Consider the following 26,641-nt stretch of genomic DNA (forward strand, 5'->3'; position numbering starts at 1 on the left):
GGCCGACGGAGGCTCGGAAGCAGAAGGGAGAGGGGGCGGGGCGGGCCTCTCTGTGTATCCTTGCGCCGCCTGCGCCGCCTGCGCCGCCGCCGCCGCCGCCGCCGCCGCCGCCGCGCTGGGGGAGGCGGAGGCTGAATGAGGAGCTGCGTGGAGCCCGCGGACGAGCCGCCGCCGCCGGGGGAGCGGGCCGCAGGATGGAAGCAGACGCAGGCCGCCGCCGCCGCCGCTGCAGCCGGGCCGCCCCCGAGGGAGAAGTAGCGCTGTAGAGCGGAGGCCGAGGCGGCGCCCGCGGAGCCCGAGCCGGAGCGAGGGGCCAGGGCCGGGGCCAGGGCAGGGCCGGCCGCCGAGCCTTTCTTCTCTTTCTGCCAAGGCCGGGCAGCATGACCGCGAGGGGCGGCCGCGGCGGCCCCGGCTCCTCCGCGCCGCCGCCGCCTCCTGCAGCCGCCCGGAGCCGGTGAGAGCCGAGCGGAGGCCGGGAGCGGCCGGAGGGAAGATGGGGGCCGTGCTCAGGAGCCTCCTGGCCTGCAGCTTCTGCGTCCTCCTGAGAGGTGAGCGGAGCGCGGGGGGCGCCCGGGCGGGGGAGGGGGAGGGGAGGGGGCCCGGGAAGGGGCTGCGGCGTGCGGCGGGAGGCGCCCGACCCGGCCGTGCTCGGGGCCGCGGGTGCCCCTGGGGGGGCTTCTTTGTGCTCCCTCCGCACTTTCCGAAAGTTGGAGCCCCAGGTGCGAGCCCCCCCCCCCCCCTGCAACCTTTGTTAGAGCGAGAGCGCCGGGGCCGGCGCCTGCGTGGCCTCGGGCTGGCAGCCCGGGCCCGGGCAGGTCCCTCGGCTAGCCGAGAGCCGGCGGGCGCGCCGCCGGGCAGGACGAGGCGGCAGCAGCCCCCCGGGGACTCCGGCCATCCCACCCCGCTCCGGCCCGCCTTGGGCTGCGCGTCGGGCTCTGCGCCCCGAAAAAGCACCCGCACTCCGCCGTCCTTTGTTTTTTAACCGCTCGAGGTTATCACTTGTCTGCGGCGAAATATCCAGTCTTTTTTTTAAAGCTAACATTGCTGTCAGTTAGGTGAAAAAAAGCTAATAGTTTGGATTCTCCGTTCCGTTTGTATTATTCCTGTTTGCCCGTGGCCCAATTTCTCATCCAAGCTTGAGGCCTCTGGTCCAGCGACAATACGCAGGAGTAACACGACAGCATTAAATTTAAATACGAGTAAAGTCAGTTGGCTCTAAACTTCAGAGAATTTCTGTGGAATATAAAGATGTCTTATGAGTTTAACTGGGAATTTCTACCTGTAAAAATTTATTTTTGGAGAATAGTGAAAATAGGATCCTGGCTAGATAAACATCCTTTGTTTATTTTTGTACAGTGCTATTATTTAACTTAATTATGACTCAGACACATTTACCTCTTTAGACGTAAGTGTTAGGAGAGCAGGGACCAATTAGCAGGATGAGCATAGAACCTGGTGATGTACTGAGTGTGAGGTGTTTACTTAGATTGATATTACATTTTCTTTTGTTATTTATTGAAACAGAATTTTGGTGCACCCAGGAGAACTAGTTATCTTTTTTTTTTACTTAAATCTCTATTCAGTTTGAACGCAGGTTTATAATTAAAATGAGGTCCCATTCGTAATTTCTCTGGTGTAGGGAACTTGTGGTTTGGAAATTCTGTCCATTTATGCTGATCTGCAACTCTGTAATTTATAATTAGTGTCCCAGTACCTGGGGGCACTTGGTGACTTGCCCATGGTCACCAACTGTTGTCTGTCAGTTCTCTTATGAAGTCCTCCTTAACTCCATGGCTCTCTGTCCACTAAACCTGGCCATATATTTTATGTATTCACTAGTTTTCATCAGTGTAGCAGAATATTAATTTTGTTGTTCTTCCAAAAATAACGAAATTGTATTTTGCAGCATATTTACTTATATTTATCTAACTATCCTTATACTACTGCTTACTCTTTGTCCAAGACTGGTAACTCGATCCTCTCAGTCACTTACTCACAAAACTCTAATCTTGAACTCCAAAAAAAATTAGTATAATCATTCTCTGTTTACCTGTCTGCAACTAAGAAACAGATCATCCTAGAGACCCTGATTCCCAACCACATTTTACTTGTATCCCTGTTTGGGGAAAAGAAACTGGCTAGGAAGTGGAGTGCATCTCTGCTGCCCCATAGTCATGTAATGTGATGGGAATCTTTCAATGTGACAGCATTTTTTGGTTATTGGTGTTAATGTTTTCCTTCATGGATGGGAAGAATTAGAGATGGAAGATGTTATTTTTTCTTCCAGCTTAATTTTGCAAGAGAAGAAACAGTCCCAGAGAGGTTGCATAGACCACAGTTAGAACATTTACTTTAGTTCTATATTGGTATATGTTTGTCCAATTTTTTGAAGATTAAACCTGGCCTGATTAGAGTATTGAATGTTTAAATAAAAATGATTTGATAGTTCATTTTAACCGAAGAAATTGTTTGGTTCATGAATTACAGAAGTGACTCTGTTGTTCTGTAAAATTCAGTATTAATTTGCATTGAGAATAAAAATTACTGGCCAGGATTTTCTTTCATATTGGTATATCCCAACAAGAGATTGTAAAACACTAGGTTTTAGTATTTTGTTTTGTTTTGTTTTTGGAGGAGGGAGTAGAGAAAAAAATTCATTTAAGCTTTTTGTTTTTAAATCAAGGTTGAATGTAGTACTTTTTCCTCTTCTTCATTTTCCTCTCTTTCCCCACCCTCCTATTGTATCCAAGAAAAAGGTTAAACAAAAATTGTGGGGTGGGGTGGGTTATGTTTCATTTGTTCTTTGGGACCAATCTTGATTATTAAAATTATCCTAAGATCTTGTCAGCTTAAATATAACTGCTTATTTCTGTTGGCCAAGTTTTCAAGGTTGCTTTTTTTTTTCATTGATTAGACTAAAGAACTATGCTTTACTGCTTAATTTTTTTAAATTAACAAACATCTAGTTTCTGTTTCCTATCCTCCCATTAAAAAATTTTGAAAAAGCACCCTTGTGACAAATAATTATAGTCAAGCAAAACCGATTCATACTATTTTTCATTAATGTTTGTATGAGTTTGTTTTTGTAGGGAAGTTGTAGACTGTGAGGTCCATGGGTAAATTCAGGAAGAACATGTCATTTTATTACAGTAACCTTCCTTTTCTTTTACCTTTGTATCAGTGCTGAAAGTTAACTTTAAAAAAAAAGATTTTGGAATAACTTCCCTGAAGGCAAGATCAAGACAATAAAATGAAAAGACTTTAAATTGGAAACTAACTTAGAACATCATGAGAATACTTTTTAAATTGGAAATTAACTTAGAAGATCGTTATATTAAAACATTGATCAGCATAAAAGTAGATGTGTGCATGAATACATTTATAAATTGATATTTGAGTTTGAACAGTGATTTTATTTTATCAGATTTTTTTCAGGGAGTTGAATTATTTACACACAATCAACTTATATGTATAGAAAAATGTTGAACGACAGAATTAGTCTTGCCTCATGGTCAAACATATATACATAAAATGTTAACATGTGCTATATTTGTTTCTCTGTGATTTCATTAGTATAGGGAGCTTCCAATGAGAAAGTTTACTTTAGGTCTGTAATTATTCAGTTATTTATAGTCTTAGTAAGTTGGCTGGGACATTGAGAGATTAAGCTTCTTTACAGTAGAAGTGGGACTGAAGCCCTGACTGACATCCTGGAATATCTGCTGTCTTACCTTGACTCTTATATCCATATATGTGTATGTCCCCATTTTTCATGCTGTGACACTTAGTGTAGTGTAAATAATTTTGAAAAGCTTTCAAATCAGTGGAAGGATAGGAATAGGGTAGTTTCCTCCTTGCAAAACTAATGAACCTTTAGAACCATCCACTTTAAAAATTATTTTTGAAATTTTTATTAAGAGAAAAACAATCTTATCATTGTTTTGCCTTTTTGCTCAGTTTATTTTTTTTGGAAGGAGGACTCTCTTAATCATCACCCTTCCCTTTTATTCTCTCTTCAGTGTTCTCTACTTCAGTGTTTTCATACCAATAAAAGGCATAAAGAATCAGGAATAAAAATTAAAAAATAATAGCATCTTCCTGTGTTATTTTTGGTCAAAAGTAATGGTTGATTAATATGACTACTGACTATCATATAGAAAAAAAATTTTTTTCATGAGCATAGATGTAGCAATCAATTGGTGATTTCCAAGAACATGTCATACATGTTATGCAGTTATACAGTCATTTATGTACAGTTTGTAAGTTAATGCACCTGGGATTCAAATTGTGATCACAAACAGTACTATTTGGAACTCATTTTGGGAAGAGAATTGGATTGAAAGGAGAAGCTGAGAGTCAAGTGTTAAAGAAAGGTTATCCTATAAATTGTAAAATATGAAGTTACATGACATGTTAACAGGAAATATGCAGTTTGGTATTCTGGTAATGATATAAATGACTGATAATATATGAATAAGTTATGAATTTGTCAATATTATTGGACATTTTCTTAATGTCATAAATTAAGCTTAGAAAATAGATATTTTTTAGTGGCTCTATCACCTAATTGATATTGGTATTCTTTCAAACTGTAGAATAGTTTGCGGCCTATTCATATATTCTCATCTTGTGCCATTCGTAGCTATTAATTCCCATAAATCCTCACAGAGGATCTACCCACAGTGTTTTGTTTTTTTTTAGTTTAGGTTTTTTTTTTTTTTGCAAGGCAAATGGGGTTAAGTGGCTTGCCCAAAGCCACACAGCTAGGTAATTATTAAGTGTCTGAGACCGGATTTGAACCCAGGTACTCCTGACTCCAACACCTAGCCTCCACTACCCACAGTGTTTTAAGGACTTTATGCTAGGCTCTTGACATTTTGTGGATACCATTGGGAGCACTCAGGCTTTCCCATTGGTTTTGTTACGTAATCATCCTTTGCTCTGGGCATGTATCTTTTTGGTGATTTTTTTTTTTATGGACTGCTTCTTGCAGTTTTTCCTCAATGACACATTGTTATCTACTCATATTCACCTTTCCATTTACCCTTGGATTACTGGCCACTTTAATTCTTAGAAGAAGGTAATATTCCATGATGAGCAGAATGTTGATGTTAAAAAGATGAGCTTTTGTTTCGTGGAAAATATTAGGTTTAAAAGCACTGTACTGTTTCCAAAATGCTGTACAGCCTGTTCTTTTCCTCCTACTAAATTCTGGGTCCAGTTCATTACCCAGCTACAATGCCTGGCCAAGACCTATATATCTACTGGTATGATACCTCTATATGCTGTCCAACTTAACTGTCTGAACAATATGCATTCTTCACCCAAGATGGGCAAAACTCCCATGATGATAGTTTTCATTTAGGAGGCATTGCAATCTTCTATGGCTAGAGACATTGTAATGCCCAAATAGGAGTATGTAGAGAATCTTCCATCCAAAAAGAATACCTCTTTGATTTGGAGTTTGTGCTGGCCATTCTTCAGAACCATGACAAACATTTCTACTGTATGTCTTTTTGTTTTTTTCTCAGTTGATATTAATAGAAGATTGAAAAACAAAGTTAAGTTTATCATTGTCATTTAAGGAATCTTAAATCATAATTTAACACATGCATGGGAAAAGAACACTTAATGCAGCATGTTGCTTTACTGAATCATATGCTTTTTTATGGTCAACAAATAAGCTACACAATGGAATCTTGTATTCTTTGCATCTTCTAATCACTTATTATTGTTTAGATATGGTTTGCTATAGAATAACATTTCTAAAAGTCTGCCCCATCAAGTCCTTTTATACCTTAATCAGTCAATAAACATTTATTAAACATGTACTTTGTGCCAGACACTGATAATTGCTAGATCAAAGGTTCTCAATGCATGACTATATTTTCCTCTTGAAGATTTTGTTTTTTGTGTCTTTGATACCTAATTTAATGCCTCAGATTTAGAAGAAGATTAATAAATTCTCAGTTGTTTGATAAGAAAATAGACATGCGGATCAGTACTTATATTTTTATCAATTGTTATTTTTTGGTAAGAGGATCTGATTTTTTTCTTAGCATCTTTATCTTTCAAGATTTATTTTCAAATTTTCATTTTTTAAAGTTAACTTTTTTTAGCTGTTACAAAGATTCTATATTAAACTGTCAATCTTTTCATACCACTTGCTTTTTAAAATGTATATAATAAATTCTACATATTTCTTTTTTGAATGTGTTTTTTTTCAAAACTCTTCAGCTTCTCTGCAAATTTTTGAACTTTTATTCATTTTGGTGTTTTTAAACCTTTTTGGGGGGTATTTCTGTGACTCTTCTCCCCATCTCCTCCTTCCCCTCTATCCTAAATAAAAATAAAATAACAAGAAGAAAGAGAAAAGTCGTTTTTGCTAAGCATAGTCAGGCAAAAAACGAATACACAAAGTGGCCATGGTATGTTTCTGTATTCTTTATCTATTAGAAGATGAGTAACATATTTCCTCATAGGTTTTTCTGGAGACATGGTGGGTTATTGTGTTGAGCACAATAGTTTTTCATAGTTTTTAAATCTTGAAAGATTTTTGCTTTTTTCTATATAATTGTCCTTGTGTAAATTGTTCTCCTGGTTCTTCTCCATTTATTCTTCTTCAGTTCGAGTTTCTTTGAGATTCTTTTTTTGTCATTTTTTTATGATGCAATAAGAAAACATTTTATTTATATATTATTTGTTTTTCCATGTTGCATTTGGCTAAGAAGCAATCTAAGGTACTGTTAGATCCTAATTTTTTCCTTTTCTTGATTCTTCCTCCTATTTTTATTTTAATTTTGTTAGTGAACAAAGATCTATTTTCTTTTGCTCCCATGATTTCCCTTCAATATTGCAAGGTGGGGAAACAAACAAATATGAATTTTAAAAAATTATGTCTTTTGATTATGTCTGAAAAAATGTTGCATCCTGAGAATCACCTCTCTGTTGGGATGTGAGTGGGTGGCATGCTTCATTATTGGTCCTCCAGAATTGTGGTTGATTATTGCAGTCAGTAGAATTCTAAATTTTCATAATCATATAAATAATACATAATGCTCATATGGCACTTTTAAGTTTTTCAAAATGCTTTACTTATATTATCATCACAATAATCCTGTTGGGTGAAGTGCAATTATTACTTCTCTTTTACTGATGGGAAACTGAGACTGAAAGCCCAGAATCATTCTGCTACTAAATTTAAAATAGTCTTCTTGACACATTATGTCCTGTGCTTTATGCACTATACTATCTAGCTGCCTCATAGTTTCTCTTTATATTATTATTATTATATAAACTGTTCTTCTGGTTTGTACCACAACTCTTCATCAGTTCATATAAACTCCCAGTTGCTTAATTTCTGATGACATAATACTATTATGTCATATATATACACCATATTTGTTGAATTATTCCTCAATTTTTGGGACCCTCGGTTTCTAATTCTTTGGGTCTATAGGTTGGCATGCAGAAAACCTTGAACTCAAGAGGTCGTGTACTGATCACTCTGTTCTTATTTCTGTGCACTCTTTTTTTTTTTTTTTTTTAGGTTTTTGCAAGGCAAATGGGGTTAAGTGGCTTGCCTAAGGCCACACAGCTAGGTAATTCTTGTCTGAGACCGGATTTGAACCCAGGTACTCCTGACTCCAGGACTGGTGCTTTATCCACTGTGCCATCTAGCCACCCCTTTCTGTGCACTCTTAATTACTATTAACTGACACAACCTGTGTGATGACAGAGGGTCATTAATATAACATGCAATATATGACCAGGTAGGGGGAAACATATCAAGGAGGTTATGGAGTGGGAAGTATAAGGAAGGGTTGTAACCTGAAAGGATCTGAATTCAGATCTTCATGGGACTAACCTTATAAAAATGCTTACTCTTGCTTCTGTTAGGGTGTGTGATCCTCTGAGGTACTATGCACCTGCTTCTTGTGCGAATTGTAATAAAGGGTCTCCTTCACTCACACCCATCTTAGTTTCATTTCTGAGACAGACCAGAACTCTGATCAACTTGCATTTGAGGGGGAAAGCAGTGAACTTTGGGAGTGTCCTTGGACTGATCCCCCAATCCTGTTGAGGTGGGGTTCCTGACTCAGTTTCCCATAGTGTTTTTGTCTTTTCTCTCATCTTTGTACCCCTCTCCCTCCAATCTCTTTTCAGAAGGTTTAATTTGCTTTTGATAATTTCCTCCCCATTATTATCATCCTTCTTAATGTCTCCCTACTCCATCAGCCCCAATTGTTTCCCCTTTTGAGTTTGATATATTTCTTTATATACACTAAATTCTGTGTACACAAATTCTGTAATACACTAAATTTTGTGGGGTTCATCTGATGCCCACCCTCCCAATCATTTTCTTCATGTTTGTATACTAATAATACACTGCAGTTGTGAGCAATAACATGTTTCACTCTCTAAGACTATTCTTTTTTTACTTTCTCTTCTCTTTCCCCTCTGAAAACCCTGAGAATAGAAACAATGCACCACTAGTTTACCTACTTTTCTTATTTAATTTGCTCACTACCCTTTGAAGGTATAAAGAATTTTAAGGGATGTTTGTTTCTTCTCTCCCATTAGAATATTAGCACTGCTTCATCCTGGAGAACCTTCCAGTTGCTGAAATGATTTTGTTTTTCAGAGTCCCTTTTTGCTTTTGTTTTTGCATTTCACATTTCCTACTTAGTTTTTTCCTTCAGAAATGCTTGAAAATCTTCCATTCTATTAAAAGTAACCCCCCCCCCCCGTAGGATTATTCTAAGCTTTACAGGGGGAGTTCTTAGTTGTATTCCATGATCTCTTCATTTTAATAGAGGCGCTTGTATGATCCTGACTACAGTTCTTTTGTTTTTGAACTGCTTCTTTCTAGAAATTCTTTGAACTGGAAGGTCTAGGTTTTGATTATGACATTCCTATGAATTTTCCTTTTAAAGCTTCCTTCAGGTGCTAACTATTGTATTCTTTCTAGCTTCATTCACCTTTACTTGTCTCCAGTAGAGCTGAGTAGTTTTCAGTTATAATTTCTTGAAATATGGTGTCTACTTTTAAAAACAACAATTTGTTTTTTAAGGATTCTTATGACTATTTTTTTAAAATTTTTGTGTGGCAGTGGGGTTAAGTGACTTGCTCAAGGTCATAATGAGGTAGTTGTTAAGTGTCTGAGGTCGAATTTGAACTCAGGTCCTCTTGTTGACTCCAGATCCCAAGTCTGATGATTCTTTCTTGACTTTTCTTCCAGGTCAGTTTTTATCTTACATTTCCTTCTATTTTCCCCTTTGATTTTTTTGTTCTAATATTTCTTTTCTCATCCAATCATTGACTTCTATTTGGTTTCTTCTAGTTTTCACAGTCCATTTCTTGGGTAAATTGATCAGTTTTCCTTCTAAGCTCTGTAAGCTTTTTTATGATTTTTCCTGGAGCTTTTATCAGACTTGTAAATTTCTTGCTTCTAAAAAGTTTTTAAATAGTATTTCTGGAAAATCTGTTTCTTTTGAGTCACTTTTAGTAGTTGTTAAGGAGTTGCTCTCTCCATTTTTTTGGTAGATCTCTAGGTTTGCATTATTATTAGATATTGGTTAGTATTGTCAACCATGAGTAACTCTGGGCCTCTATCCTGCTCTGAAAGTTGCTAACTGTCCCTGTTCCTGAGCAGAGACAATCACTAGGACATTTCTTCCACTTTGTTTTTGTAACCATTCAACACCTTCTACACTCCCTTCCAGCAGTTCAACTGTTATTTATATCCCCAGACCTATCTTGCTATTTCCCATGACTAAGCCCTACAAGAATCCCCTTCAATCCTTCCTCCCCCTGCATCCCTATCTGAATAAGGCAAGAAATTGTAATTCCTTGACCTTGAATAAATACCTCACTTTACTGATTACCTTGTTGGTTTGCCTTTTTTCTCCACCTTTAGGTACTAAACAAGATTTTTTTTAGCCTAGACCAGCTCTCCCTACTCTACCATTCCTTGTCCTGCACCCCCCCCCCCCCCCCCAAGTATTCTTGCTGAGCTTTGGCTAGAGTGGTTGATCCTCCTTGGTTGTGCTTTGTTTTCCTTAGAATTTTGAATTGACCTCCCCTCCTGGAGTTAGGACTCTATTGGATCTTTGAGATCCTAATTGATGTTATCTTCAGGGTCTTCTATGGCGCTTGGGCTGGGATGTCTCCATTTGAGTTTTGAAACACTAAGCTGTTCCTTATCCAGTGCTGCTCCCTGGGAATTCTACCCACTTCACTGCTTGTTTTTCTCCAGAGAATCCTTTGTCCCTGTTGCTTCCAAATTCTTTCAGGCTACATACAAGTGTCTCTGGTCTTAGTATGGGGAGGCCATTCTGTGGTGGTTTTGCTGATGACCCGTTTTCATCTTATCCTGTTTCTGGCTCTCCTGGGCAAAAGAGGGGGCTGAGAATTCACTTTAGTTTATTGCATTTCTTTATCATTATTCAGTTTGAGAACTTGGCTTTTACTAGAGTAGATATGTAAGATCTGGTCAGTCTGACTTCTCTTCCAAAGGGCCTTCAAAATTATAGTGCCTTCTTTTGTAACATAGCAAGACTATGGTGCTGGATTTCATCCAGGGAGAAACTATTTTATGGTAAAGCTCCTGTTGGGTCTTTTTGAGTTTTTCCCCCCTATTAGTTGACTGTGTAGTTTCATCCTTAAATGCCTTAAATGGAATGTTTTGACTTAATTAAATCTCTTCTTAATAAGCTTTTTGTCAACTTGTTTTTCCCTTTGTGACTTTTTAAAAAAAGAGAGATATTACTCATAGACTTTGGAATATTTTATAAATGAGTTTATATTCTAAACTGATGTTTCCCTTGACTGCAGTGTCTCTCTTCTTGGCAAAAAGATAAAGCATTTTTTTACCTTTGGTGGTTTTTAAGTCTCTTTTGGGTTTTTTTTTTTTATGATTGGTTTACCTTCATTAAATTTGCTTAGGAAATGGTGATATTGTGTTGGTCTGTTCTATGCCTTTCCTATTTTTTTCAATATTAGCTACTTATCTACATATTTAATGGCATCTATTTTTTGTTTTTCTAGTTTTTCTTAAGAAATTGAGAGTTGAATTTTATATAGAGGTTTCAGAAATGACATATAAATATTCATTTCCAATACCTTAAAATAAAAGTCAAATTTGTTTTTAATGGTGATAATTGGAACTTTTGATGTTCAGTGTCCCCTGACTCTTTCTGAAAGAAAATATTTATGATACAGGCATATAAGACTTCTTATAGATTGTGAACTTTTGGTATCTTTTGTTTCTTGCTTCTATGAGTTTTGCCTCTTATCATATCATTTTTGTTCCATTCTTTATTTCTGTTAGTCCCAGATAATTTAAGCCCTCATTAGCACCTTCTTGAACTATTTTGAGAGACTTCTTATAAGTTTTTAGTTTTCCTTCCAGTCATTTTTTCACATCCCATCATGCATAGATGTAGTGATATACCTTAGGCTAAAAATCTTCAGTTTTTTTCTGTTGCCTTTTGAGTAAATTTGGTTCTTTTGGATCAAAGAATAGTAAATAGACCTAGTACAGGAAAAGACCATATATGCCATCTAGTCTCCTTATTTTATAGATGCGGAAACTGATACCCAGTGAGGCTTTGGTTACTTGTTCCCTGCTCAGGGTAAGCATCTTTCTGCAGAGTCCATGCTTTCTCCACTGAAATATGCTGCTTCTCTTCATATTTTTTTGCATGGCATTCTTCCACAGTCTAGTACTGTATTCTTTCCAACCTTATCTCATATTTTCCAGCCTTTCAGTTCCCTTTTCTTTAGCCAACTTGACCACTCAGCATCTTCCCATACATATTCTGTATTTTCCCATTTCTCCCTAGAATCTCCTTCTATGTTCCTCCCTAAATTTGGAATTCTTTTCTGTCTTTAGAACAGATGTGTTGGAGAAAGGATTTAATCTCCTGCTTGGTAATGAGCTTTTTACCTTCAGATTTCATTCTCTACTTTTTTTTTGCCTCTTTTGCACCTTAACATGTGTTGTTTTGCATTATAATTGTGTGTGTGGTATTTATTAACTATTCTGCAAGCTCCATGAGTGCAAGGGAGTAGTATGTAGCAAAGTCTCTGCCTTTACTAGTGCTAAGCATAGAGCTATGTTTAGAACCTAATGTGGAATTCTAATCTTTAGCAGTCAACAGCTTGATACTTAATTTAGAAGAATAGATTGGTTCATTTTCAATTGACTGGGAAACAACTTTAGCAATTTGTTCTGTTGTATCTGACAATATTTTAGCATTGAATCATCAACTAATGTTTTTGACTATGATTTAGTGCAGGGATGTCAATGCTAGGTGCTGCATATACAAAGATAAGACAGGTTTTTAAACGACTTAGGGGTTTGTAAATTAAGTTTAAGAGTACAGAGGAGTAAGAGATCATTGAGGGCCGGGGCAATTTGATTTTTTTTTTTTAGGTTTTTGCAAGGCAAATGCAGTTAAGTGGCTTGCCCAAGGCCACACAGCTAGGTAATTATTAAGTGTCTGAGACCAAATTTGAACCCAGGTACTCCTGACTCCAGGGCTGGTGCTTTATCCATTGTGCTACCTAGCCGCACCCCAGCAATTTGAAAAGGCTTTCCAGGAAAATTCTTCTGAAGAGTTGGACTTTGAAGGAACATTAAAAGGAGCGTAGGATTTAAATAAAGACATTTTGGGAAGGTATATTTATTTGGAGCCAAGGGTTCTCATCAATTACTTAAAGTAAAGTAAACCTAGTAGTATGTTTATATTATATTTGTAATATAATTTATATAGTATTTAATTTACACAAGAAGAAATTCAGATTTGGGTAGTTTTGAGTAACTTCTTTTGGTACCAGGGTCAGTGATCTTTTTATTATAGTTGATTCTCTTCTGTGGGAGAATAATGGGAGAAAAGTTAAATAAACTCTTGATTGTAGGACCACCAGTCTTTTCTAGATAACATCCTTTGAAATATTTGAAGACATTACATGTTCTTTCCAAATCTTTTCATTTTAGGATGAACATTCTAAGTTCCTTCAACAGACCCTCATATAGTATGATCTTGAGGCTTTTTATTTGTCTTTATTGTTATAAGTGAATGAAAAGAAAAACTGCTAGAGTGAGAGAAAATTGTACATTTTATTCACGAACCTTGCAAGATACACCTTACAAGGTACGGATACCTCACCTGGGCCAGACCAAGGGGTACCCAAGGCCAATTCTCAAACTGCTGTGAACTATGGCAAGTCCAACAGCCACACCAAAAGACTGGACATTGACTTCTGCCAGCTAGACTCTACTTCCACCTTTACTAACACCCTGTTGTCTAAATCAGAGGTAGGACTCATTCCCTATACAGACTCACATAGCTATAATAATGCCACTCAATAATCTCCCTCTTTCTCTCTCAATGGAGAACATTTTCACCCTGCCTCCCCTCCTTTCCGTAAGGAGAAGGGCATAAGTAGGGGTGTCACACTTACAGAGTCAAGGGGAAGTTATAGATAAAGAATGTACACATAGTTGAGAGATGGTGGAAATAACTGGATAAGTGTCTCCTCTCTTCTCCTCTTCTCTTCTCCCTTGGAGGCATCCAGTGTCCTTCAGCAGCTTCTGAATCTATTCCAAAAAGTCCTCTCCAACTCTGACTCCTTGAGACCTTGTCTTCTGGTAGAGAAACTGCTTAACATCTTATTCAGATCAAAACATGTTTCCATCAGAAAACAGTGAGATTCTGGAACTTATTACAATTTACATTTTGCCTTATTGCCATATTGACACACACAGTTCACTTTTAACACAAACTTCCATTCGTATTTTACTACATGAGCAAACTCACAAGCTTGAGTCAATGTGATCATTCTCATTGGGAGTTTGCTTCATACACATACATTCAACAGTTGTCTTTGTTCTACAAGTACCCAGAATCTGACTTAAAATAAAACAATTTTAACCTTTGCTCTCATTACAATAATGACGCAAACATCCTTAACCAAAATGAAATTTTTCCCCCAAATATTTCCATATTTTCCTTTTCCTGGCATACTTATCTAACTCACGCTCCTTTCCTCAAACTAGAACTTGAAACTGTAATTATCCTAAGTATTTCCCATTCTTCTTACCTAAATATCCCCTCTAATACAAAAACTAAGGAAACTTAATTCCTATCTTAGCATGTAGCTGATAGCAGGTGTCAGAGCCAGATACCTAACCCATCTCTGGCTATTAGATCTAATTTATCTGAAACTTTCTAGGACATAAAAGGAAATTTCCTTTATATGTATTGAATGTCAGTGTCCAGGCAGAGGTCACATAGGTAAGTCAAGTGTCTTAGGCCATCTTTATTCTTCCAGGTGAGACATTATCCACATATCATTTTTGGGAAATTAAGTCAAAGGGGTCCAACTTCAGCCATACTGAGAAGCTGCCCATCCCTGTCACCTGACATCCTTGGCCAATTGGCTTCCTTGGCTCCAAGAACATGACATTTACCCAGTAGCATTTCTTTTTGTTGACCATCCTGGTATCTGAAGAGAAAAATTAATTCCTGTGATCTAAAATAGTTGTTTTACCTAGTTAAAACTTCCAGTGAATACAATTCACTAAATTCCAATTATAATCTTAATGGAGTCCCAATTAATGAAACCAGTACCTTGATTATCCTTCCTGGGTCTTTGCCTAAAACCTGGTATTCTAACTATGACTGGCCCTACAGGCCTATCTCCTACCTCTTACTAGAGACATCCCTTTGTCTGAAATCATATCTACTCCATCTCTTACAACTCCATATCTTACAACGAATAAATAAATGCCTCTTTTGTCCAGGAGATTGCACAGAGAAATATCAAGTTATCTTGTGTTTATCTTTCCTATATTATACAGTGCTTTTACTTCAAAGCAAACAACCACTACTTTGGAATATACATATATAGATCCAAAATACTCCCAGTTCACATAAATAGCTATATATATATAAACTTGTTTACCTACTAACCATCCTCAACATACAAATGGTTATTTTTCCCAAGGCAATTGGATTAAGTGACCTGTCCAAGGTCAAACAGCTAAGCAATCACCAAGTTTCTGAGGCCTGACCCAGACCCAGGTCTCCTGACTCCGGGGCTGGGACTCTATCCACTGAGCCACCTGGCCTCCCCCTTATGTACAATTTACTTTTCAGAATTCTTTAAAACCATTAAAACATCTTAGGTAGCCTTAAATTTAGAACAGCAATAAGAGTAACAAAGTAACACACAAATCCCTCCATTATTACATTATTCATGAACCCACAGATCTATCCCAGAAAGGGTCATACTTTTTCATATTTTCCTTATTACTTTTCAAAGCAATCACCTTAATCCCATGCTTTAACAATACAGTATTTAAATAACATTCACAAGAGATAACTAAATATTGCAGATATAATCTCTTTGCAGTTACAAAAGAATATCACAAAACACATCTTATTCATCAATAAGTTACCTTACAGTAGGGCCCACAGTTGCAATTTGTTCAGAGCCTCCCCCCCATCAGCTGCTTGCAGTTACCAAGAGAAGTTCACATTCTTGACTTCTTTAAAATTAAACATGCATTGTTAATATACATTAAACAGTAAAATTCTTATTTAAACATCTCATTTCCCTTTGAACAAGAGCAAAATGAATATCCCATGTTCTTTACACTTTTGTCTCTTTACCCGAATTCTCAGAATCCAATCTCATACATGATACATTTAAAACCCCAATGTAATTACAACTCAACTAACTTTCCAACAGTTAAGTTTGATAAAAACTTTAGAGTACCTTATACAGAGAATCCAGCACTCACATTCCAAACGTTCTATCCAAAATAAAAGTATAATTGTTAGCATTATTAAATTAAACATTAAAACCATTTAGAGGGGTGGCTAGGTGGCACAGTGGATAAAGCACCAGCCCTGGAGTCAGGAGTACCTGGGTTCAAATCCAGTCTCAGACACTTAATAATTACCTAGCTGTGTGGCCTTGGGCAAGCCACTTAACCCCATTTGCCTTGCAGAAACCTAAAAGAAAAAATTTAGAGCTTTTCTCCAAAAGAAATCAGTAAGCATCCTTGATAACCTAGGAATTTCTCTTCTTAGTAACTCAATACCACTTTTCTTTAGCCCAAAGGTGTTACAATAGTTTAAAATCATATAACTTCTTGCAACAGTTGCAATAGTGTTAAAATAGTTTAATCCCAAACTAATTTAACAATCTAGGTTTTTTAATTCCTCCCATTCTGTACAAATTGTCAGAATGTTACAACACTAGTATCCCTCTTTTAAAACCCTCAGAGTGCTTTCCAAAACTCTAGTTCAGAAACTAAATATAATGCAAGTTATCACTCAGGCCATTTGGCCGGCAGATATACATTAAATGTGATTTCCTTTCAATAAGGGAGTCTCTTAACCCCTGGATCTTATACATTTTTTTCTTTCCAATCACACATCCCACCTGTGGAGGGATCTTTCTCTTTAAGGCTTAAAGCACTTGAACTCTCCAGTCTCTCCCCCCCTCCCTTTCACGAGTGGGTGGGGCACTTATGTAGACTCAGTCTAGGGTTCAGGTCTTAACACGATGGCGATGGGATCAAGACCACCATGTGTCCAACCCACCAACCCTTCCCCCAACCCAGGGAGAAAGCATGGAGTCCTTCCCAGACATTCGTAAGGGTTAAAAAAAAAAATCTTTCCTCCTAGAACTTCTCTATCTTTCCCCAAAGTACAACTTTTTTTTTCCTTTAAGAATCCCCCTCTGGAGTGGCTAGGTGGCGTGGTGTAGGGGGTGGCTAGGTGGCGTAGTGGATAAAGCACCGGCTCTGGAGTCAGGAGTACCTGGGTTCAAATCCAGTCACAGACACTTAATAATTACCTAGCTGTGTGACCTTGGGCAAGCCACTTAGCCCCTTTTGCCTTGCAAAAACCTAAAAAAAAAAAAGAATCCCCCTCCCCTCTCTGTCGCAGTACCACCGGGTGAGGGAGGGGCTGATTTCCACATGGGGGCTGCTGCACAACCACTTCCTTCTCCTCTTAGAATCATTTGTAAGCCACTTTACAAAGTTCCCAAAATCCAGGTAGAAAGCATGGAATCTTTCCCAGACACTGGTAAGGATAAAAAAATCTTCCCCCCTAGAAAACTTCTCAATCCTTCCCTTCTCTTAAATTCTGCCAAACCTCTCCCCAAAGTACAGCTTTTTCTCTTTAAGAGTCCCGCTTCCTTCCCTTAATTCTATACACCTAGTACAGCTATGACTGGGGCTTAGTGAGGGAAGGGCTGATTTCTACGTGGGGGCTGCTGCACACTACTTCCTTCTCCCCCCACCTTCTGAAACTCCTGGGCCCAACTCCCAGCTAACCCTCTTTTAAAACTTGAGCTGGGTCCTCAGACTCTAAAAGAGACACTTACACAAGACAAGACATAGAATGCACACACTCCCGTGGGAACATTCAAACTCACACAGCATTGGATCTAATGGCTTCTTTAATTTCGAAAGCATTTCTTTTTCTCCTCTCCAGACTTTCCCTTTCCTCTTGGGCCCCGCTGTTAGCCTCTTCTCTAGGAGCAGCCAGAGGATCCCACCTATGGTTTTTTTTTTTTATCTTTTTCTAACTTGCTTAGAAATAATTTGGCATCCCCAATTATCCAGCATGCTGCATATTCCACCTCCTCTTTATTTAAAGGTACCTTTTGGTTCACTGTTCATCAGACCCAAACCTTGGCCACCAGACAGACTGTCTTTGGATGGGGATTTGTGGCCATTCAGAATAGCAGTATCTGATGAACTTACCATTTTCTTTACCCTGGACAGCATCCTTGCTGCCCCAGCTAGCTCATTTCCTACCCAAAGGCCTCTCCTTGGGTATTGGGGGGGGGGGTCTCTTCCTCCCCTCCCTGACCTGCCCTTCATTTTAAAAGTAAAGGTTTGTGATTTGACTTTGCCTCTTATTTAAATCTTTTCAGTAGTAGGGATGAGAGTTTAAAGAAATTATTGCAACATAGTGTTAGTCTTATCTATGAGGTTGATGCCCCCTAATTATTCTCTCTATCCCAGTCTTTAGGTCCTTGCTTACCACAACTTTGAGATAGGTGAATAAAGCCCAACATAAATTACTTCAGTCCAATAAACATTTAGCAACTTTGACTGTTTACTTTTAGTAGACCCCATGAAGTAAATAGAAATGGGGGAAAAAAGTGTCACCTTGTAGAAGAAATTTAACAGCAAACATCTCAGATGTGTTTTCCCTAACATTTACCTCAGTGCCTCTTCCTTTTTCCAAACTCCACACATAATGTAATGCTTTGCCTTGATAGTGAGTTTTCTATGACTGGAAGTATTTATGCAAATAGCTAAATAACCACTGTTTAGTAGTTTAGTTGTTGCAGATAGAATGAAGTTTCCACTGGTTTACCTTTTAGGCAAACTTTTATATTGGCATTTCAATTTTTATTAGTGGGTTCTTAGTGATATGAACTTGTTATGGTGAATAAAACATAAAAATATTTGAACTCTAAGTCTGAAAACCTTCTGTCCAATTAATATATTTTTTATTTGTTTTTTTTTCTTTTAAAGGGGCCCCTTTGTTACTTTATGCAAATAGACGGGATTTACGACTGGTGGATGCTACCAATGGCAAAGAGAATGCTACAATTGTGGTTGGAGGTTTGGAGGATGCAGCTGCAGTGGACTTCGTTTTTGACCATGGCTTGATATACTGGAGTGATGTAAGCGAAGAAGCCATTAAACGAACAGAATTTAACAAAACCGAGAGTGTACAGAATGTAGTTGTTTCTGGATTATTATCCCCTGATGGGCTGGCCTGTGATTGGTTAGGAGAAAAATTATACTGGACAGATTCAGAAACTAATCGGATTGAAGTTTCCAATTTAGATGGAACTTTAAGAAAAGTTTTATTTTGGCAAGAGTTGGATCAGCCAAGAGCTATTGCCTTAGATCCTGTAAATGGGTAAGTTTTTCCATTTATTTACAAACTCATTGTATCCCTTTAAGAAAGATTTAATTTTAATAACTCAGTAACCTTTGATTAGTAGCCTCCAGTTAGTAACAAAAGTGCTACCTTAATGTTGAATAATGGGATTGTTTATATTATACATATTTATAAAGTGCTTCATGAGTCTTGATGTTTTACACATTATTATTTTTCAGTTGTATCTGACTCTTCATTAACCCCATTTGGGATTTTCTTGACAATGATACTGAAATGATTTGCCATTTCTTTTGCTCATTTTACTGATGAGGGAACTAAGGGTTAAGTGACTTGTCCAAGGTCACAACCTGAGAATTTATTTGAATTTCATTTGAATTTAGGCCTTCCTGTTTTAGGCCCAGCTCTCTATTCATTGTGTCACCTAGTTGTGCTGATATATGACATTCTACTGGGTTTTGTTTTTGTTTTTGTTTTTTTAGAAGCATTTATTCTATCAATTTATTTTGGAGCACCTTCCACAGACAAGGAACTACAGGGAAATACCAAGATGTACTCCTTTAACACCTGCAATACTTGAGTGAATTGCCAAAAGTATATGTCACATTTAAGATCTCTACAGAACTTCCAATTCAAATATCTGAAAAGGAGGGACATCTAGGTTGTGCACAGTGAATACAGCACTGGCCCTGGAGTCAGGAGGACCCGAGTTCAGATTCAGTCTCATACACTTAAAAATTACCTGGCTGTGTCACCTTGGGCAAATCACTTAAACCCATTGCCTTGCCAAATAAAAAAAAGCAACACAAATATCTGAAAGGGAATTGCTACCAGGAGCTTAGGAGATCAGAAGTTCCATCTGTCAAAGCCCAATGAGTCATTGAGATCATCATTTAAAATAATATAGCATGAAAAGAAGATGACCAAGGACAGAACCTTGGGAAACACTCAAGGTTAATGGGCTTGGCATGGTGGAAAATCCCGAAAAGGATGTTGAGAGAGAGTGGTGAAACAAGTGGGAGAAGCAGGAGTGAACAGTATCATAAAAATTTAGAATGTATCCATAAGGGGACAGTATAATAGGTTTAAGAAGGAGGAGGATTGAGCAAAGGGATAGTAGATTTTACTTTTAAATATCAGATAATTTTGGAGAGGGGAAATTTAAGTGGAATGATGGTGTTGGAAGTCAGATTTCAGAAGATATAGGAATGATTTAGGAGAGTGAATAGAGACACTCCAGTGTAAATTCTTTAAAAAATTAGCAGGAAAGGCAGTTATTTATGGAGATCTGGATTGAGAATTAGACCTGAGTTAAATTGGGTTAGTGAGGTGACAATGAATAGTGCTGAGTCTAGAGTCAGGAAGACCTGAGTGAAACTAGCTTCCCTAACCTGGGCAAGTCACTTAACCTCCTTTCCTCAGTTTTCCCTTCTATAAAATGAACCAGAGAAGAAAATGTCAAACCAACCTTAATATCTTTGTCAAGAAAACACCAAAAATGGAGCCATGAAGAGTCATATCACTGAAAAACAAAAAAACTCTATATTCAAAATTGCTTTCTACTCTCTCTACTTCATGTCCACCATGTGGTTTTTCTGAGTTATCTCCTTAGGGAAGGAGTGGTAACATGTCAGCCTTATTTTCCCCCATCCTTTTCTTTCTGCCTCTTACCCTTCAATACTCTGGCTTAATTCTTATCAATCACCTTTCAAGTAAAAAAAAAGACTGAAAGATTCATTATCTCATAATCTCTATATGCTCTTTTCCTTGTCTTCACTTTTAGAGCCTCTAACTTTCTTATTTATTTATATATTTTTTTCCTAGTTTCTTTAAAGTCCAATTCAAATACCACCTCCTCTTCTTTAGAAATGAATGACCTTCCCTCATTTAATGTTTTCCAACCCATCAATTTTTAAATATTATTTTGTATGCCAAATGATGTTTTTTTATTGGTTCCTAATTTCATCATAATTCAGACATATATTTCCTTAGGAAAAACAATTATAACACCGAGATCTCAGGTCACTTTTTTTCCCCAAATGACTAACATAGGTTTATTAGATATAGCAGCTGATCACATGGTGCATCTTAGTATATAAAATACTGATTTCACACCTACATAGTACAACTTGCTTTAAAGATTTTTTTCCAGTGGACCAATTTGAAGATTTTTTTAGTCACATACTCCCCCCAAAAGTATGCTTCATCCCAGGAGGAATCTAGGGTCTCAGAGGGAGGTTCTGTCAGTTCTCAAATGGAAAAATATAAAAAAGACCTCAAGGACTTCACCCTTTTTTCTAAGACAGCAAAGTTGAATGTCTCCTGACAAGCATCCATCCTCCTAAGAGTCCAAGTCAATTCAACTGGGGGAAAGGGGGGAGAAGAGAGTGGGTATGTAACCCTAGTCAATGAATCATCCCGATCTCCACAGCAAGGCTTCTAATATTTTTGTGCATAGGATATCTTTAGTCAAAACCCCTTCCTCAGAATGGAATGTTGTAAAAAATTGCCCAGAGTCGTAAAAAAATGAAATATATTAATTTATCAAAATATTAAGTGTTCCAAATAAAAACTAAGTTGATTAGAGAATTCCTTTTCATCACTAACAAAACTTTTACAGACTTAACTTCTGATAAGGTCATGAAGTGGAACTCAGCAAAGGGACCAGTACTTTACCCGATAACCCAAGATACTTCGAGATAACGTAGAAATAAATCACTTGGGGAAGGTGGGACTGATTTCACTCACTGAAGAAGAAGTCCCCAGTACCATATGAGGTTGAAGCAATTGGACTTTGAATAGGTTATAAATATTTTGGGGGCAGGTAAGTGATGCCTTAGAGCACTGGCTCAGGAGTCAGGAGGATCTAAGGTCAAATTCAACCTCAGCCCCTGGATACTTACTAATGTGAATAAAATGGAAAAGATAAGATCTATTTTGACATTTAAGCTTCAAGTTCTTTATGGATCAGTTCAGCATACAATTTCAATTCATGAAAAAAAAATCATTGCACCACTTCTTTTCAGTTACCTGTAATTAACTCTCTTGAACAAATGTTATCATTACTCTGAGCTATTTGTTAGTCATAGACCTATAAATGGATACACATGGGGAAATAACAAGAGATCTGGAGGTGTTATCTTCATTTTAAAAGCAAGAAGAGTAGAAAGACCGAAGAGGTCCTTGGAAGGCAATAATTGACACACTATAGATAAGCAGTCCATCTATAACATTGTAAAATGATACATGTTTATTTTCGTAATCAAGGAAAATGCCAATCTTTTCTATAGGTTTTTCCACGTGAAAGGTACCCCCAATGTGTAAGATTTCAAGGCAGAAGTTATCTCTTGAGTTTGAAGGTTTTCAGGGCAATTATTTCTCCAGGTAACAAAGAGGGCTTCCCCTTCCTGGTAATGGAATCCTTACAGATCCCCACTTCTCATTCAGTCATGCCTGCCACCTCCACTTCCCAGTAGTGTATACCTGATGTGAATCTTTGAGCATGCAACACTGTGACAGAATAGTTAAATCTCTCTGAGTTATCAGGGACATCTTGGGGGACACATGCGTTTCACACTCTTCAGATCGGAAGACACAATGAGATAGGGATTGGCTGTTTCAGGATCCAGTGTTATATCTCTCTGGAAGTTCATCATCATTTCTCTCAGTCCAGTAATGCCACACATTGTCCATTTGGGGAAATCATCTTGTGGATATTGAAGTAGCTGTACATCACTTTTATTCAACAGGTCTTTCACATCCAGCATTGTTTTAAAATCTTAACTTTTTAAAATCTAATCCAAATTGTACGGCCATCCTTTGTAGTTGTTGTATTTGTTGAGACAGTTTTAACTCAATCTTCTTTAATTTTTCCAAGTTTTTTTTTCTTTCTTATCCAGTCTTATAAGGTGCTGCTGTTCTCCTTCCTCAAGAATAGGTACATTCTGTTGTATTTTGATACAGTGTCCTGTTTCATAGTCTGTACATTTGCCTTATGCCATGCATACTTCTCTTTCTCCTTAGCTAGTACAATTTCAGTCGCATTAATTTTTTCCCATAAATCATTTAAAATCTCTTGGGACTTGTCCGGGTAATTCTGAGTAGTCATTTCCAAGGGCAAGCCTTGATGTTCCCTGAGTTCCAAGACTGGCAGATAGTTGCCAGTGACTATACTATGGTGAGCTACACAAAACAAGTTGTACTTTTTCTTCTATTTGTCACAGGTGGTCAGGTTTCTGATGTACTCCATCTCCTCTGGCCAGATTATGTAGAGACTTCAATCTATGAAGGTGGAAGATATGATCATGTTGAACAGGTCACAGAACCTCCAAGAAAAAACTAGTTCAATTCAATTAGTTCAGACAGGGAAGTCTGGTTTTTTTGTTTGTAGCCTATTGCTTCTATTCCAGAATACATTCAGTTTCTCTGCAAGACTTCTCTCTCTGTATTAGTAACCATTAATAACTACTTGATTATGATAGGGTCATACAATATAATACAATCAAAATCAAAGGAACAAATGCTGTTGAATTTTTTAAAAATTAGTTGCCAACATACATAGAAATAAATTGCCATTTTTGAATTTATATCCTTTGCATCTAGAAAATAGTATGCCATTAATAATTACTTGTTGATTTTTTTTCCTTTTGAGTTCTGGTTGTCACGAATGCAGGAATTTTATAAAGTTTTATAGTGCATCATGAAATTTGAAAGATAATTTTTTTCTTTGGACTCTATGTATAGGTGTAGGTCCTGAAATACTTCCTGGTAAACTTTTAAAAATTGAGCCATTTAGTTGCCAGTCTTGCTAAATCTTCTGAGGATAGAAGGGAGAAAGAAAAGATGAACCTGAGGCTATTTATTCTTCCTGGGTTTAGATCTAGAAGTGAATAAATGAATTCTGGTTACTTGTTCTCTTTATTAGTTTTCATGTACTAGAGAATTTTATGGTAGTCAAGGTTTACAAAGATATCAAAGGAAAAGACCCAATAAGCTTAGATCTGTGAAATTGTCTAAATTTCCTCATTTTTATTATTGTATTGGACCAGTGGTCATTCCATAGTTACTTTCAGATGAATTGAAGTTATTTAGCACATTTAAATAATAGTGGGGCAGGGAAATGAGTAAGTTATATAATCTACACAATTTTTCTATTGCATTGGAATGTTTTTTGGGAAAATGTTTAAGGAGGCCAAGAACATTTAGAGTATAGTCCTTTTTGTTTGGGTGAGACTATTGTAGTTGGGAGAAGTTTTAAAGTACAAATTTCTTGTGAAGAACAGTTTGGAACCACTGATAGTATGAAAAACTACCTTCAGTCAGTTATTGAATTAATAATTACTTCCAAAGCATCTACTTTGTGTCAGGAACTGTGCTAGATATGAAGACATGTAAGTTATGAAGACAAAATTAAAAATAGTAATAGAACTTACATTCTATCTATGGAGAAAACATGAAAAGTGACAATTGTATGCAAAGTAAATGCAAAGTACAGTGAGGTCTCAATTGTAAATAATGAGTTCCCTGAAGTGGTATTGTGTATTTGAATTTGTACTGTTTGAAGTTACAAATTATTTAAGATTTGATAATTAATTTCTACCCAATGGAAAATATGTAGTGGACATTTGAATGATTTAACCAGTTAGAGAATTCATTATTTTCACTCATTGGAATCTAGCCATAAATATAGTATTATTTTTGAGAAGGATGTATTGCAGAATATTTACATGTAGGAGCTGGTGCTTGGTTAGTCTTATGTGAACATCAGTTTGATTGGACCATAGATTGCATGCCAAGGGAGTGATATGACTGGAGTGATAAAATGGGGGGACAGGTTTTGAAGAACTTTAAATGCCAGATAGAAGAGTTTATCTAGCCCTAACTTGTCTTCTAATGTTCAGTCTTGGATCATCAACTGGACTCAGGCATCTCAAACTCAATCCTAAAACAGATCACATTGTCTTTTACCCCAAACCTTCCCTCCTTAAATTCTAGCCTGTTATTTTCACCCAGGCTTACATACTCTATGTGTCCAGTTTATTGCCAAGTTCTGTTTATTTTTACCTTACCAACATCTCTCAAATAAGTTCTCTTCTCTATGCAACTACTCTGGGTGCATCTCACACCCAGATTACTATAATAACCTTTTAGTTAGTCTTTGTCAAGTCTCTTCTTAATATGGCCCATCCTCCACTCCCAGCTGCCAAAGTGATTTTCCTGATTTTCTGATCTTGTCATCCACTTCTTCTCTATAAATTGTAGTGGTTCCCTTTTAACTTCCAAGATCAAATATAAAATCTCTTTGGCTCAATCTTGTTCATAACCTGGCTTTTTTCTTCCTTTTCAGTCTTCTTATAGTTACTTCTTTCCACATACTCTGAGATACAGCTCTGTACTTCATGTTTTTCCTTACTGTCTTTTCACAGACTATCTCATCCTGGAATCCCCTGCCTTTTGGCTTCCTTTAAAACTGGAATCAAATTACACCTTGCAAGCTTTCCTCACTTTAAAGTACATCTTTGGCCTGGGAGAAAGAACTAGATCTCTGTCTTTTTACTTTTAACGCTCCCCCCCCCCCCCCCCCATTGTTGATCTGGCCTGTTTTTTTTTTGTTTAGGTTTTTGCAAGGCAAATGGGGTTAAGTGGCTTGCCCAAGGCCACACAGGTAATTATTAAGTGTCTGAGACCGGATTTGAACCTAGGTACTCTGCAGTGCTTTATTTGCTGCGCCACCTAGCCGCCTCTTAGAGTTCGTTTAGTTTATGACTAAATTCTGTCCTCAACCTAACCTTCCCTTTTATCCTTGTTTTCTCCTCTTTCTCTGGCAGTTGAAATGTTCTGAATCCAACTCTGTTGTATTCTATCCCTATTTCAGAAGAAAGTGAGGTTCAAATGTTGTATGTTTTTCCCACTACTTTTTCCCTGTTTATGGACCCCAATTATGTAAGATATTCCACCACCCCCCATTCCTGTTTCTCTCAATCCCTTTTCTTCTAAGATAAACAAAATAAAGCAGAAATTACTCCCAGGTCATCCCTAGCCTTATTTCATTCCTTCTATGATATTAGAGTTCTGAGTGTACATTTGTATTAAATCTCTTGTGTTGGCTTAATTCTATTTATATTTTTGTTTCTCTTGACTCCTATGTTTGTATTTCAGAATTTCTACATAACTTCTGGTCTTTTCATTAGGAAAGTTTGGAAAGACTTCATTCATTAAATGTCCTGTCCTCCATTCCTCCCAAGATTATTCCTAAGTAAGTTATTCTTGGTTGTAAATTTTTTCTTTTTGCTGCTTGGAATGTGATAGTTGAAGTTCTTTTCTTCTAAATAGTAGTGGCTGCTAAGTTTTTGTGTGATCTGACTGTAGCATTTTTGTTTGCATTATTTTTTCTTTAATCCAGAAATTTTGGATTTTGTCTATAATATATCCTAGAGTTTTTATTTTGGATTTTCTTTAAGGAGATGACTGGTAGGAATCTTTCTGTTTCCACTTTGCCTTCTAGTTCTGACAGATCTGAGCAGTTTTCTTCTATGATTTCTTGAAATATGATAGGTGTTTTTTTTTTTTGGTCATGACTTTCAAACAATCCAATGATTCTTCTATTACCTCTCCTTTTCTTTTCAAGATTAGTATTTTATATGAGAGACCTTATATCTTTCTTATTTTTCAGTCTTGTAACTTTTTTTTGC

General features: G+C 37.4%; 1 protein-coding gene and 1 pseudogene across 1 annotated transcript in view; one reads left to right on the forward strand and one right to left on the reverse strand.

The window, feature by feature from the left end:
- Positions 1 to 428: 428 nt before the first annotated feature.
- Positions 429 to 26,641, forward strand: part of LOC141493357 (low-density lipoprotein receptor-related protein 6-like) — a 108,136-nt gene continuing 81,923 nt past the window's right edge. The window contains exons 1-2 of the mRNA XM_074194576.1: positions 429 to 548; positions 18,578 to 18,971. Of these exons, the coding sequence (XP_074050677.1) occupies positions 494 to 548; positions 18,578 to 18,971 (449 nt within the window). The 5' untranslated portion in view covers positions 429 to 493. The remainder of the gene's footprint in view (positions 549 to 18,577; positions 18,972 to 26,641) is intronic.
- On the reverse strand, positions 22,023 to 23,058 carry LOC141493574 (putative E3 ubiquitin-protein ligase TRIML1 pseudogene; annotated as a pseudogene).

The sequence above is a fragment of the Macrotis lagotis genome, chromosome 7 (assembly GCF_037893015.1).
Source record: "Macrotis lagotis isolate mMagLag1 chromosome 7, bilby.v1.9.chrom.fasta, whole genome shotgun sequence".
Classification (NCBI taxonomy): domain Eukaryota; kingdom Metazoa; phylum Chordata; class Mammalia; order Peramelemorphia; family Peramelidae; genus Macrotis; species Macrotis lagotis.